Below are 12,858 nucleotides of genomic sequence, written 5' to 3'. Positions count from 1 at the left end.
TTGTGGCAGTGGCGATAGGGGATGCCTTGCTAAAGCTTCTCAAAGCGGAGACAATTAATCTCCCTTATTAACATCTCTTATTTTATGTATTGCTTTACTTCAGAGAACGCCTGATGTTTCCCATTATGAACTTGGCAAAGAATTAAACATCTAGAGCTCCAGTTGTGCTAAAATGTTTGTCATTTACAAATCTGAACACTGCAATACAGTCATTAAATTAACTACTTACCGGAAGACTTGCTTTTCATTGTCACTGGCTGTCTTAATTTGAAATTCTTGTCACTTCCAGTTTGCATGTATAATCTCCAATCAGTTCTTTGGAAACACAGAAAGGGTAGCTTGTGCAGAAACTGATCATATTACTAGTAATATGTAATTTCATAGTGGTATGAATGCATATTACTGTACTTCTTGAAGTTTGTTTTAAAACAAACTCCTTTTAGGCAACTTAAAGTAAAGTAAAACAAATGCAAAATGTTGACATCGTATTGTTAGGATCATTTTGCAACTTAATCAAAGCACTCATGGACACCCATATAATTAAATCCCATCAATGGGCTACTTAAATCAGATTTCCTATTGGTCAACAAAAATACTTAAGACTAGAAATCGTAAAAAAACAGAAAAGCCCATCATCTATTTTAGATGTTTGCAGATCACCACAGTTCTACATTAGTCACCTATGTGCAAGCGTGTAAAAACTGGGAAAAAAATCCTCAACTACAAGAATAAAGAAAAACTTCACATTCTTCAATTTTAATGACCAAATATTTTGTGTTGTATAAGAAATAAACAAAAAAAGATTAAAGTCAAGTTTAATATCCGTTCCCATCATCATCATCATCATCATCATCATCATCTGTCCATTGTTTCTTTGGCAATTCACACCGCTGTTCCCATTACCATCACTCTTTAATTTTTGCAACATTGTCAATAGAGCCGATAGGATCCATTTTATATAGCATGAAATGTCCCTGAACTTGAGCCGCACTGAGCTCCGAGTGCACTGCTAGTGCGCGCTCTGCAAATCTCTCCCCATTAGCGGCAGACTCTAGTGGGTAGAATCTCCGGAACATCTGTGCAAGTTGATAGTGTGTACAGTAGCCAACATGCTGCTTCAGATCCACACGACCAGGTCTTATTAGAGCTGGATCAAGCCTTTAGCACATGACAGGTTAAAAAACAAAAGCAATAAAAAGACAACATTATCATTGGGCAAACATTGTACAGTTAAGTCATAAGCTAAATGAAAAATGGAAATTTTCCCCAGTTATTTTCATCTGTTAAAGTGAGAATAATAAACAAATAACTCTAAATTAACAAATAAACATTTCTGACATTTAAATACATTTTTTTTTTAAATCAGTGACTAATATAGCCACCCATTTGTTCTATAACAGTCATAAGCCTTTCATTCATGGAGTCTGTCAGTTTCTTAATCTGTTGACGAACAAATTTTTGTGCAGCAGCAACCACAGCCTCCCAGACACTGTTCAGACAGCTGTACAGTTTTCCTTCACCATTAATCTCCTGTTTAAGAATGGCCCACAAGTTCTCAATATGGTTTAGGTCAGGTGAGGAAGGAGGTCATTATTCTTTCATCTTTAAGGCCTTTACTGGCTAGCCACACAGCAGAGTAATTTGATGCATATGATGAAATTTCCTGCATAAAAATCATGGTTTTCTTGAAAGTTGCAGACCTTCTACTGCACCACTGCTTGAAGTAAGTGTCTTCTAAAAATTGGCAGTAGGTTTGGGAGCTGATCGTGAGTCCAACTTTAACCCAATTAATACCAGCCCATAGCAGTACCCCACCTCCAGCTTGCTGGCATCTGAGCTGAAGTGGAGCTCTGTGCCCTGTGTACTCATCCAACCACGGGCTCATACATCTGGTCCATCAAGAGTCACTCTCGTCCCATCAGTCCATAAAACCTTTGAAAATTTTCTCTTCAGATATTTTGTGGCCAAGTCTTGACGTTTTACCTTGTATTGTTCAGTGGTGGTCAGGTTTCAGCCTTCCTTACCTTGGCCATGTCTTTGAGTACTAAACACCTTGTATGTCTGGGCACTCCAGGTAGGTTGCAGTTCTAGAATATGACAGCACTGGAGAATAATGGGTTCCTGGATGCTTCACATTTGATTCTTCTGAAATCTTTGGCATTTAATTTGCGTCTTTTTTTCTCATGTTTCTTGCAACGCTGTAGACTATTTACAACAAAACGTGCGATGGTTCTGTGATCACTCCCCAATATCATAGCAATTTTAAGATTGCTGCATCCCTCTGAATGACTTTTTACAATTTTTGACTTTTCAAAGTCAGTTAACAATCTTTTTTGGCCCATTTTGCCTGAGGAAAAGAAGCTGCCTAATAATTATGCACACTTTAATATAGGGTGTTGAGCAATATGCATTCAAGTTAATATAGCCTGGAGTTGGAAAATATGCATAAAAATGATGATATGATCAAAATACTCTCTTGCCTAATAATTGTGTGCACAGTGTAGTATAACAGTTGTCTGGCTTAAGTATCACAGTTTTATATCTGTGAAGGTAAACATATAAGAATCTCTAAACAGAAGGGTAACAATTAACATAACAATGCTTAGTACATAGCAAATGTATTCATTAATTTCCCCCTTACCTTTCTATTAAATTAGTGGTCATGAACACAATTCTGGCTTCTGAAGAAGCAACTCCATCTAAAGCATTAAGAAGTCCACTGAATGTAAGCCTTCCCATACCCTGGTAAGCCACTGGGTCTGTGAACAGCAAACATAAGGTCCAGGTAAAACACATAGAAAACATTTTTTTGTGTTTGTTTTAAAAAAATAACAAAATCCAAAACCAAAACTTAAAAGCATGAAATTATTAGTTATTTATTCCCATAACCTGGTTCTGCCACTTTGCCTTTAGTAAATGATTCCAGCTTGCTTCATCTAGCAATAATGTAAAAAATTCAAAAACAGGTACACTTTGAAAATCAGACGATCAGGTACTCAAGAAGCATCACCCCATAGACTTACTCTCGGTGGGTAGTAGATCGCGGCTGACGAATGCAGCGTCCACGTCCTCTAGCAGAATGATGCTCTGCTGGGGAGCCACACTAAGCAGGTGGTTGAGCCGGTCGTCCGACAGACTGCGGTCACTCAGACTCATCAGACATATACTGTAACCCAGGTCCCCAGCCAGGGCTGTTCTAAAAGACACAACCAAAGGACCCAAACAGACATAATCCTACATACACACGACCTGTAAATTCATGTAATGTTGACACTGACATGACCATGTTGACACTATGGAACTCAAAGTTTATACAGTAAGGCCTAATGAATATTGCAAATTTATGTACTGAGGTTATCAAGGAGATTGAGTCCTTTGTTCTCCAGGCAATTGATTAGTTCTCTCTGTTGTACCTGAGAGTAAGGTGGAAAGCCATATCTCACCCAAGAAATAAATTACTCTTCTGAAGTAATTTCAAAAGAAAGTTTGCTTTCTTTACACTACACTGCAGAAAGAAAAAAACTCCACCACAGCATGCTGTTTGATAATTCGTGGACAATTCTCTGATATGACTGGATTATGTATTTGTACTGATGATATTTAGTAACTCTAGCATAATGCTTTGTAGTAATGATGAAAGTCACAAGTCTTACATGAAACTGCTCTTTCCACAGCCTGGAGGCCCATATAGTAGATATCCCCTTCTGTATGGAATGCCTACAATAAACAAATAAAAACAAAAACAAACAAAAAAAGGATCAACACCCATACACTCTTTTTCAAATATGCAGACCTAATTAATTATCTGAATGTTATGGTATACCTCTGTCAGTGTACCACTTTGGATTACTTATAAATTCCTTTACATCATCCACAATTTTCTCGGCCACCCCATTCTCCAACACAACAGAAGACAAGGGGCGGCGACGGCGTGGAAACCCAAATGGCCTCCACTCTGCTCCCAAAGCTGTGTACATCACAGTACGGCCCTCCTCTTGCTTCAAAGCCAGCTCTCGTGCTACATGAGCAAGCAGTTGATGCATCAGTGAGTTCAGATTAGAAACTCTGATTAATTTTTATTTTAAAAAAGGGCCAATATTACCACACAACGAAGAAACTGGGTTCAGTATTGAAAACCAACAGCTTTAACACCTGATTTAGCATATAAAGGGCTTAATAATTAGGTGATGAGTAAAACTATGTGGGTTGGGAGGAAAAAAAACTAAACTGTGTTGTGTTATGGTCTTCCATGTATGGATATGTCAATTCATAATCAAGAGAAACTTCTTCTGTACCAATTATTTATTCAAAACATCTGAAGCAATTGAAACACTCTGCACCAAACACATCAGCAGTTGTAAGACTGGTTCCTACCTTCCTGTAGTATGTTGAAGAATATTTGCCTGTCTCTGCCAAGGGCTGTGAAGGTGACAGATTCCCAAGGCGTTCCTGTGTGCAGATCCACCATCTGCTTCTCCCTGGTCCTCTCCACCCTTATCCACTTTCTTCCATACCTACAAAAACCCAACTACTTTCATAACATTATTCCATCATTATTCTTCCAAACAGGCTTTCAGTGTATTGCCTTGAAGGTATAATTTGAAAATACTGTGTTTTTATTGCAGGGATGTTATGCAGTCAATTCTACACAATATTCTTGAACGTTCTGACAATGAGCTTGATAAGATCAGTCAGACATCTTAGGGTTGTCAAACTACAAAACACCCCTGATTCTCACTGTCTGTGGTGCCTCACCAAATTATGTGGTTGCCAGGACTTGGGTGGAAGTCAAATTGTGTGTGAATGCGGCCACTCTCGTGCTGCATGTATGAGGTCTCTACGCTTAGATGCTGTGTATGCTTAGCATGTTTAGTAATCCAGCTCAGCAACCAGTGGTAACTCTTATCTCGGCTGGGAACCTCCAGGGTGATCATGTAATGACGCCTGAAGAAGATCATGCCAATCTGTGACCCTTTCCTCGCCACTGCGATTGCTGTGCCGACACCAACTAGTCCAAAGCCAGCTCCGAAGTAGGGGTTATCTTTCAGTGCTCCAAGGAAATCGGACAGGGTCATTATGTAGGTGTATTATTTTTATTTATTTATTTTTTTCCTGGGGATCAGGACCACTAGCTATAATTGCCTCTTCTGTCCACTGTGCACTCTACAATACAAAATATGACAAACACACCCGGTTATACTAGCTGGATATTTAACAAAACCATGAGTTAGGACAAACATTCTTCCAAAATTATAAGATTGTTTAGTTATAGTAGATAGTTAACTAGCTAGTTAGCTAACGCTAGATATGCCCGTCTCCTTGAATATTCAGTAGAAAAGTACGGTCCCATTACTTACGTTAATGAAATGATCATCTCCCCAAAGTTTAGCTAGGTGTACAGCTCACTGTTTGCGTAAAACATTTAAAAAAAATCCATCATTGCTGTTAGATTCAATAAGTTAAGATACACAACAAGCCCTTGTTACACCACATCGGTGTAGTTCTCATTGGATAAATGCACAGGACAAATCACATTGGTGGCTACCATGACACTTCCGTTGTTAAGAAAAAAATATCCGTCTGATATGTGTACCACCAAAATAGTTCCATAACACATTATGTCAATAAAAACTTTTAAGATGAAAGAAGGTATTATATGTGTATCTTATAAGAGAAATGATAACCGCTTATTAATTTACTATTTAAAACGCCATGAAACACGTTATCTTCTTCTTGCCACTTTTAGTGCAAGATTAGCATTAGCAATGGTGTCGTAGAAACAGAAATGGCGCCGCTTGCACGACGTTTCATCAACATCGTAAGTGAAGGTAATAAAGAAAATTAATTAGCTAGAATATAACTGGCATCAGGTATCAGTAGGTTAAATTATTCTGTTGAAAGTCTCTTCTTTTTACGAACTGTAAATTCATGACTGAACAAGGATAGTTACCTGTCTGGCCTAGGTGACTGAAAATGCGTTGTTTTCTAGAGTGAGTACGTCTGAAAACGTAGGCAGTGGGTCTTAATTCCGTTAAGATATTAGCTACTTGATTCAGATAATAAGGTACCATCATAAGGTACCATCTGGGTTACAGAGTTTAATATCATGGTATGCTCTTAAAGATGTAGCTATTGATCAACTTTGTCATTTGATTAAGATGTAGAGAGCTAGTTAAACATGGTGCATAACGTAAAAAATATCTGAAAATCTGACCTTGTGGCAAGTCTGAGCACTTTGTTTTGTTTTTGCAGTACACTATTTTGTGGTATTCTGTAACTGGGTTAATTTCATTTCATAACTTGCAGGTGTGCCTGTGGAAATACTGTGACATGGAGAGAAGTCAGACTCTGTCAGAGACACCTGCATCTGCTAGACGTCTCTTGTGAAGACACATTCACTGATTTAAAGGCTCACACAAGTTTCAAGATGGAAGAACAAAAATTAGCCCAGTGCAATGAAGAACCTGTTCGTAACACCATACAGCAGGAGAATTCTTTGACAGAGATTTCAAATATTGGTAAGAGAGCTACACATTTGTTCTAATAAAAGCAGCAAGAACCATGCCACAGAATTGCTTGTTTAATGACTTCTGTTTGTTGCCCTCTTTTTATCTTAAAATTCTTAACTAGCTTGTAACAAGGATAAAGTCACTATGAATACATTTTGCAATAAAAACAAATCTGAAATTCAAAAAAAGAGAAAGGTTCAAAAACTGTCTCCAGCTTTGTCTCAAGATAGGGAGGTTGATATTGAGATTCCACAACCTGAAGAAAATAAAAATAAAAATAAAAGAGTAAAAGTTCCTAAGAGAAATGCATCTGTGCCCTCTATCCAAGGTGAGCACTTAAAAAAACATTTCAGGTTTTATTATATTTCATTATGCTGTTTTTTTAAATTACATTTTTTATATTGTTGATTCTTGTTTATGAATACTCTTCTTCATCATAGTAGCCTTACTGAGTATTCTCAGCACATTATTTAATGTATTTAATATTTTGTCTTGTATTATTTGTTTATTGCAGATCATGTCGAAGAGGGTACAGAGCACATGTTTCGCACGCACATATGCACAGAATGCCGGCGTTGCTTTAAGACTCGCTCTCACCTGATGGAACACATGCGTCTCCATTTTCCCGACCCCAGCCTGCAGTGTCCCACCTGCAAGCATTACTTCACCAGCAAAAGTAAGCTGCGCGTCCACATGCTCCGTGAGTCTGGCGAGAAGCGACACTGTTGCCACCTGTGTGAGTACAGCGCGGTGGAGCGTAACACACTGCGCCGCCACCTCATCAGCGTGCACGGTCACCAAGGTGAGGACGATCATGCCACGGACCCCTACACATGCCCGACTTGCCAAAAGAGCTTTCACCAGAGTCAGGCATTAAAGAGCCACATGAAGACCCATCACATGACGCACGATGGCCAGCCTCTGCTCTGCTTCCAGCAGGGATGCTCCTTTCAGAGCACAGAAAAAAAGCAGATTCAGAAGCACATAATTGATGTACATGGGGTCAAAGCCACGGAGTGCCGTCACCATGCCTGCAGCGCTTTATTTGGGAGCCAAGAGGATATGGAGGCTCATTTTCGCATGCATCAGGCTTTTCACTGCACACAGTGCAACTTCACTTGTTCTAACAAGAGCCGTTTCCAGCAGCACAAAAGACAGGGCCATGCAGGTGAGACACAGCTTAGCTGTAGCTTCTGTCCTTTCAGCACCTTCAATCCAGTGGAGTTTGACCAGCATGTAGGCCATCTCCATGCCAGTGAGAAAATACACAGATGCCAGGAGTGCAGCTTTGTGACCGCTCACAAAAGAGTCCTTAAAAGACACTTGCTGATGCATACAGGTGAGTTGATCTTTTTGTAATCTTTCTTTTATTGTTGTAATGTGAAATATATATTTTTCTATGGTGATCATAGTTGTATTCACAAATGTTTGCAGGTGAAAAGCCCCACAAATGCGCACTGTGTGAATTCAGATGCCGAGATGAGACGTATCTCTCAAAGCACATGCTGACGCACTCTGATGATAAGCAGCATATGTGTTCAGAATGTGGCTATGTCACCAAATGGAAGCATTATCTGAATGTCCACATGCGCAAACATACTGGTGATCTCCGGTGCGTTTGGTTCTTGATCGTTCTTGGTTCCCTTTTCAGCTAACGCTTATAACACTTGTATAACACTACTTACAGCACACAATTTCTTATTCTGTCACAGGTACAAGTGCAACCAGTGCATGTACCGCTGCCACCGCATTGACCAGCTGAACAGCCATAAACTCCGTCATCAAGCCAAAACCTTGATTTGCGAGGTGTGTGCCTACTCTTGCAAGCGGAAGTCCGAACTGCAGAAACACATGCAGCTTAAACATTCTACTGGTGAAGAGCACCAGCCTCCTCTTTACCAGTGCAAGTTCTGTGCATATTCAACAAAGTACCGGCAAGCACTACACAACCATGAAAACTGCAAACATACTCGGACAAGGGAGTTTCGCTGTGCCCTCTGCTCCTACACCACATTTAGCAACACTGGTCTTTTCCTGCACAAGCGGAAAGCTCATGGATATATCCCTGGGGACGTGAAATGGCTGGAGATATATGCAGAAAAAGAACGACAAAAGAACTCTGTGGATGTAATGCAGAATTTTTACTCTAAAGTTGCAGGACCTCAGAGAGCAGTTGAGGAAAATTCAGGAAGTCCTGCGGATTCAGGAAGCAATACACAAAATGCTAACCAAGTGGAGTTGCAAAATAATGTGACAAACATTGTTAGTTCCGATAGTCCTCATAGATGTGAAACAGCAAATAATTCAGACAAAGCCAATGCAATCTTAGAACACCATGTCGGTTCTGATGTTAGGTCGTTTGTAGAGGAAAAAAATAAGGTCAGTGTAGGAAGTCAGCCCGTTATTCTTGACCAAGAGCAATTTGGTATTCTAACTCCCTTAGCAGGAACTGAAAATCCACAGATGGCTCCCTTGGATACTGAGACAGAAAGTGCTGTGACTGTGCCTATAGATGGTGCTACTGGGTCTTACATGCCATGTGATGTCCCTCAGATCCCTCTGGAGACTGTAAGTGAAGAGGAAGATGTTGTCATGTCAGGCCATGAGGATGGTAGTACATCTGATGAGCAGATACCAGACAGAGGAAATGAGATTTTGGAGGACGAGGCCCAAACCTCAGCAGCCACTCAGTCTGCTTTCTCTTCGGCCCATGCAAATGAGGCTGGAGGTTCAGAAACTTTGCTTCAGGTCATGAGGAGACATGACAAAGACCAAGCTGAGGTCCTGATCCTGGAGGGTCGAGTGCAGATGCTGGTGGTCCAGACTCGAAACAACATCTACCAGTGTGATCGTTGCTTGTATGTGACCCGGAAACATGCAGCTTTAGTGAGGCATTGCAGATCATCCTGCCAGGTGATGAAGGCGGCTCTCCAGTGCCAGGACTGTGGCTTACGCTTCAAACAATTACGTTCCTTTAACACCCACCGTTTCAGAAAGTGCCGTGCTCTGCAGAAAAAGAAAAAAATCTTTTTTGTGAACACAGAACATGATAGAACTGCACAGAGCCAGAATAAAACATATAATAAGGACAAAACTGGATGCCTGTTGACACCTGTTATAGGGACAGATCAATGGAAGGAGAATATGCAGGAAATCACATTGGGAGCTAAAATGGCAAATGTTGACTCAGAGAGCACGAAAACAAATGATGGTTCAGAGTCCCTTGGCTTGGCTCATGGTGAAACATGTGGTTATCATGAAGACAGTTGTAAGTTCACCTGCAAAATATGTTCCTTTTCATGTAGCAGAAAGGCCATGATAGATCGGCACTGTGCAGCCTGCTCCAGACGAATATCTAAAAGAAAGTTTACTGTGATTGGCTCTGAGCCAGAGGAACAGCACAGTGAGTCAGACTGTGAGGAAGGGGAGCAAGACAGAGGAAACACTAAAGGAGACTTGGGAGAGAAAGCAATAAAGAGTAAAAAGCGAATTTCTTGTCCAAGATGTCCGTTTGTTTGCCAACAGAAGAGGGCGTTGACAAGCCACGAAAAGCGAGGCTGTTTAAGGCCTGGGGAGATCCAGTGCCAGCACTGTTCATTCGTGGCCAGATCAGAGAAATCGCTAAAGCATCACTTCCTGATTCACAGTAAAGGAATGGATACTAAGAGGGGCAGAAGAGCTCAGCTATGTTGTAGACTCTGTTCATTCACCTGCAAACAGGAGAGATGTATGGCACAGCATGTGGCACTGAAACATGAGGGCGTGCGCCCGTTCCGTTGTCGCTTTTGCGATTTCAGCACGGCACGGCGTAACCGCCTGGATGCCCACGAGTCCATCCACACTGGTGTCGGGAGGCACTGCTGCGAGCTGTGTGGTCACACTTTTGGCACCTCATCCAAGCTACGTCTGCATCGTCAGAGGATCCACGACAAGCAGGCCACCCACTTCTGCCCTCTGTGTGACTACAAAGGCTACAACCCAACCGACATCAACCGCCACACCCTCAGCTGCCACACGGGGGAGCTATGTCACTCCTGCAGTCAATGTGAGGCCCGTTTCAGCTCTGATATTGCCTTGAAGCAGCATTGTAAGCGGGCTCACCAGACTGACAGCAGCCAAGGCTGTTCCCAGTGTGGCTTCACCTGCACCAGCCAACCTGTCCTCAAAGACCACATGCAACGTGAACATTCTCGAAATGATAGTGCTAGCTCACAAGACTCACGGCTTGTTCCAGAGAAGCGCCACAAGATCTCTCTCACCCAGCAGTGTCCAGATTGCCCTTTCACCACTGGAAAGAGGCTGCTTCTAATCCAGCATATCTTGGATGAGCATGAGGGGGAACGTCACGAGGAAAAAACTCTGAAATGTGATGTTTGCGGCTTCTCTTGCTCACATCAGCTTGTGTTTGACCAGCACGTTCGTTCTCATGGAGGCACCTGTCTCTACAAATGCACAGAGTGCGACTTTTCTACCCGCAACAGGCAGAAGATCACATGGCACATTCGCATCCACACAGGAGAGAAACCGTACCGCTGTGAGAAGTGCACCTACACCTGTGCTGATCCTTCTCGACTGAAGGTATGAAACACCAGCAATGAGGCTGTCACTGTAACAACTGGTAGTTTTCTCAACGAGTCCCATTGCACAATTTCAAAAGTGTAATTAACTACTTTTAACATTTCATCTAATTGTAATGATTGTAATATTACAAAGTTTTTGGGAAATGTTTACATTTAAACAGCCATGAAGATTAACTAACGGATGTAAATGGAGACGTTATTATTATTATTATTGAGTCATTATTTGTTTCAGTATCACATGAGGATTCACCAGGATGAACGCAAATATCTCTGCCCAGAATGTGGTTACAAATGCAAATGGGTAAACCAGTTGAAGTACCACATGACAAAACATTCAGGTACGAGTAAGGTCCTTAAATGCAGTGATATTAACACAGTTACCATGTTTAATGAATTACTAATTAATAATTTCTCTCTCTCTCTCATATATTCTCATATATATATATATATATATATATATATATATATATATAAAAATTTGTTTTTAATTCTCCTTGTGGTATTAAGGAGCCAAATCATATGCGTGTGAGGAATGTGAATATCGCACAAACCGCGCAGATGCCCTGCGTGTTCACTGCGAGACACGTCATCGGGATGTGCGTTCCTTTGTCTGCGAGAAGTGTGGCAAGGCCTTCAAGACCCGCTTCCTGCTCAAGACGCACCAGAAGAGGCACAGCGACGAGCGGCCCTATGTGTGCTCTGTGTGCCAGCGCGGGTTCCGCTGGCCTGCCGGCCTCCGCCACCACTACCTGTCCCACACCAATCAGCTGCCCTTCCGCTGCCTGCACTGCTCCTACCGTGCCAAGCAGAAGTTCCAGGTGGTAAAGCACCTACGCAGGCATCATCCAGGCCAGCCCTTGCACAGTGGAGTGTATAAGGACCCAGACGTTCCTGCAGTCCCTCTCCAAAAGGCCAGGCTTGGGTCAAAAGAAGAAGGGGTCGCAGAAGGACAAAGTGTTGCAGAGGCAGTAAAAGAAATGGAAGAACCTTAGCCTTTGTTTTCCCCTGAGGGTTTAGCCCATTCATACACTGTAACAGTTTTGTTTTAGGTTTAACATACACTTGACTGAAGGTGAATTGTCTTTTATCTGAGTTGATATCTTTTAAGCTTTTCGAAACACTTGCATATTCAAAGGGAAAACTTCATGATGGGGAAAGAGTCAACAATAATTATATAGTCTTTTATACACACGCGCGCACACACACACACACACATATATGGTATTGAAAACAATATTTTTATTTACTCTTATTTTGTTAATTATTCTTGGGATTCTAAAGGCACTTTTATCATGAAAAATATTGCTTAGTACCATATGTAAAATTGCTTCATGCTTTAATTTGTAATTTGATAACCTTTTATTTGAAGTGACTGGCTTTACAATGGAACAGGCCAGAGCTACACACAAAATATCAACAACTGGGATAAATAAATAGCTTTAATAGCAGCATACATTTATATATGTGTTCCCTCAAACATTTCCCCTGAATGTCACAAAAGTCCTGTATTTAAGGAGACACAGATGTGTGCAAAATGACCTCCACCCTGAGGTAAGACTACAAAATATGATTAGCAGGGATAATGGGACACTGTAAATGCAGTGGATGTACTGATACAAGGTGACTACTTCAAAACAAGACTTAAAGTGAAATGTTATAAATGTGTATTGTAAACAATCTAAATAAATAAAAGTAAAACATTTAACACCCATGTCGGAAATTCCTGCTGCACAGGATCTATAGCTAAGTTAGGGTTCTGTGTTGCATAG

At 41.1% G+C, this 12,858-nt stretch overlaps 2 protein-coding genes across 9 annotated transcripts; one reads left to right on the top strand and one right to left on the bottom strand.

The window, feature by feature from the left end:
* Positions 1-729: 729 nt before the first annotated feature.
* LOC113577203 (mitochondrial chaperone BCS1) lies at positions 730-6,006 on the bottom strand. Of its 4 annotated transcripts, XM_035520119.1 has the most exons (8): positions 5,358-5,526; positions 4,756-5,163; positions 4,375-4,514; positions 3,824-4,018; positions 3,654-3,717; positions 3,024-3,196; positions 2,642-2,759; positions 730-1,158 (listed from the first exon to the last, which is right to left on the bottom strand). In XM_035520119.1, exons 2-8 carry the CDS (start codon positions 5,073-5,075, stop codon positions 906-908), a joined length of 1,263 nt encoding a protein of 420 aa, XP_035376012.1. In that variant the 5' UTR covers positions 5,076-5,163; positions 5,358-5,526; the 3' UTR covers positions 730-905. The 4 variants fall into 4 exon arrangements, with proteins under 4 accessions (XP_035376012.1, XP_026865517.1, XP_026865514.1 ...); XM_027009716.2 differs by lacking the exons at positions 4,756-5,163; positions 5,358-5,526 and adding an exon at positions 5,951-6,006; XM_027009713.2 differs by lacking the exon at positions 3,824-4,018 and having other exon boundaries at positions 5,358-5,527.
* znf142 (zinc finger protein 142) lies at positions 5,626-12,794 on the top strand. 5 transcript variants are annotated; one of them, XM_027009707.2, is made up of 8 exons: positions 5,626-5,818; positions 6,307-6,518; positions 6,631-6,837; positions 7,024-7,848; positions 7,944-8,121; positions 8,222-11,087; positions 11,322-11,427; positions 11,597-12,794. In XM_027009707.2, exons 2-8 carry the CDS (start codon positions 6,428-6,430, stop codon positions 12,079-12,081), a joined length of 4,758 nt encoding a protein of 1,585 aa, XP_026865508.2. In that variant the 5' UTR covers positions 5,626-5,818; positions 6,307-6,427; the 3' UTR covers positions 12,082-12,794. The 5 variants fall into 5 exon arrangements, with proteins under 5 accessions (XP_026865508.2, XP_026865507.2, XP_026865510.2 ...); XM_027009706.2 differs by having other exon boundaries at positions 5,626-5,828; XM_027009709.2 differs by having other exon boundaries at positions 5,629-5,828; positions 6,724-6,837.
* The last annotated feature ends 64 nt before the right edge of the window (positions 12,795-12,858 follow it).

Source organism: Electrophorus electricus, chromosome 2 (assembly GCF_013358815.1).
Source record: "Electrophorus electricus isolate fEleEle1 chromosome 2, fEleEle1.pri, whole genome shotgun sequence".
In the NCBI taxonomy this organism is placed as follows: Eukaryota; Metazoa; Chordata; class Actinopteri; order Gymnotiformes; family Gymnotidae; genus Electrophorus; species Electrophorus electricus.
This window is presented reverse-complemented; position numbering and strand designations above follow the sequence as displayed.

Excerpts from the sequence above, each read along its gene's own strand:
- znf142 (XM_027009707.2), top strand. The coding sequence starts at position 6,428 with ATGGAAGAACAAAAATTAGCCCAGTGCAATGAAGAACCTGTTCGTAAC. Across the intron at positions 6,838-7,023 it reads ATCTGTGCCCTCTATCCAAG|ATCATGTCGAAGAGGGTACA; the intron begins GTGAGCACTTAA and ends TGTTTATTGCAG. Across the intron at positions 8,122-8,221 it reads AAACATACTGGTGATCTCCG|GTACAAGTGCAACCAGTGCA; the intron begins GTGCGTTTGGTT and ends ATTCTGTCACAG.
- LOC113577203 (XM_035520119.1), bottom strand. The coding sequence starts at position 5,075 with ATGACCCTGTCCGATTTCCTTGGAGCACTGAAAGATAACCCCTACTTC. Across the intron at positions 4,515-4,755 it reads CCTGGCAACCACATAATTTG|GTATGGAAGAAAGTGGATAA; the intron begins GTGAGGCACCAC and ends GGGTTTTTGTAG. Across the intron at positions 4,019-4,374 it reads CTTCAACATACTACAGGAAG|CACGAGAGCTGGCTTTGAAG; the intron begins GTAGGAACCAGT and ends TTGCTCATGTAG.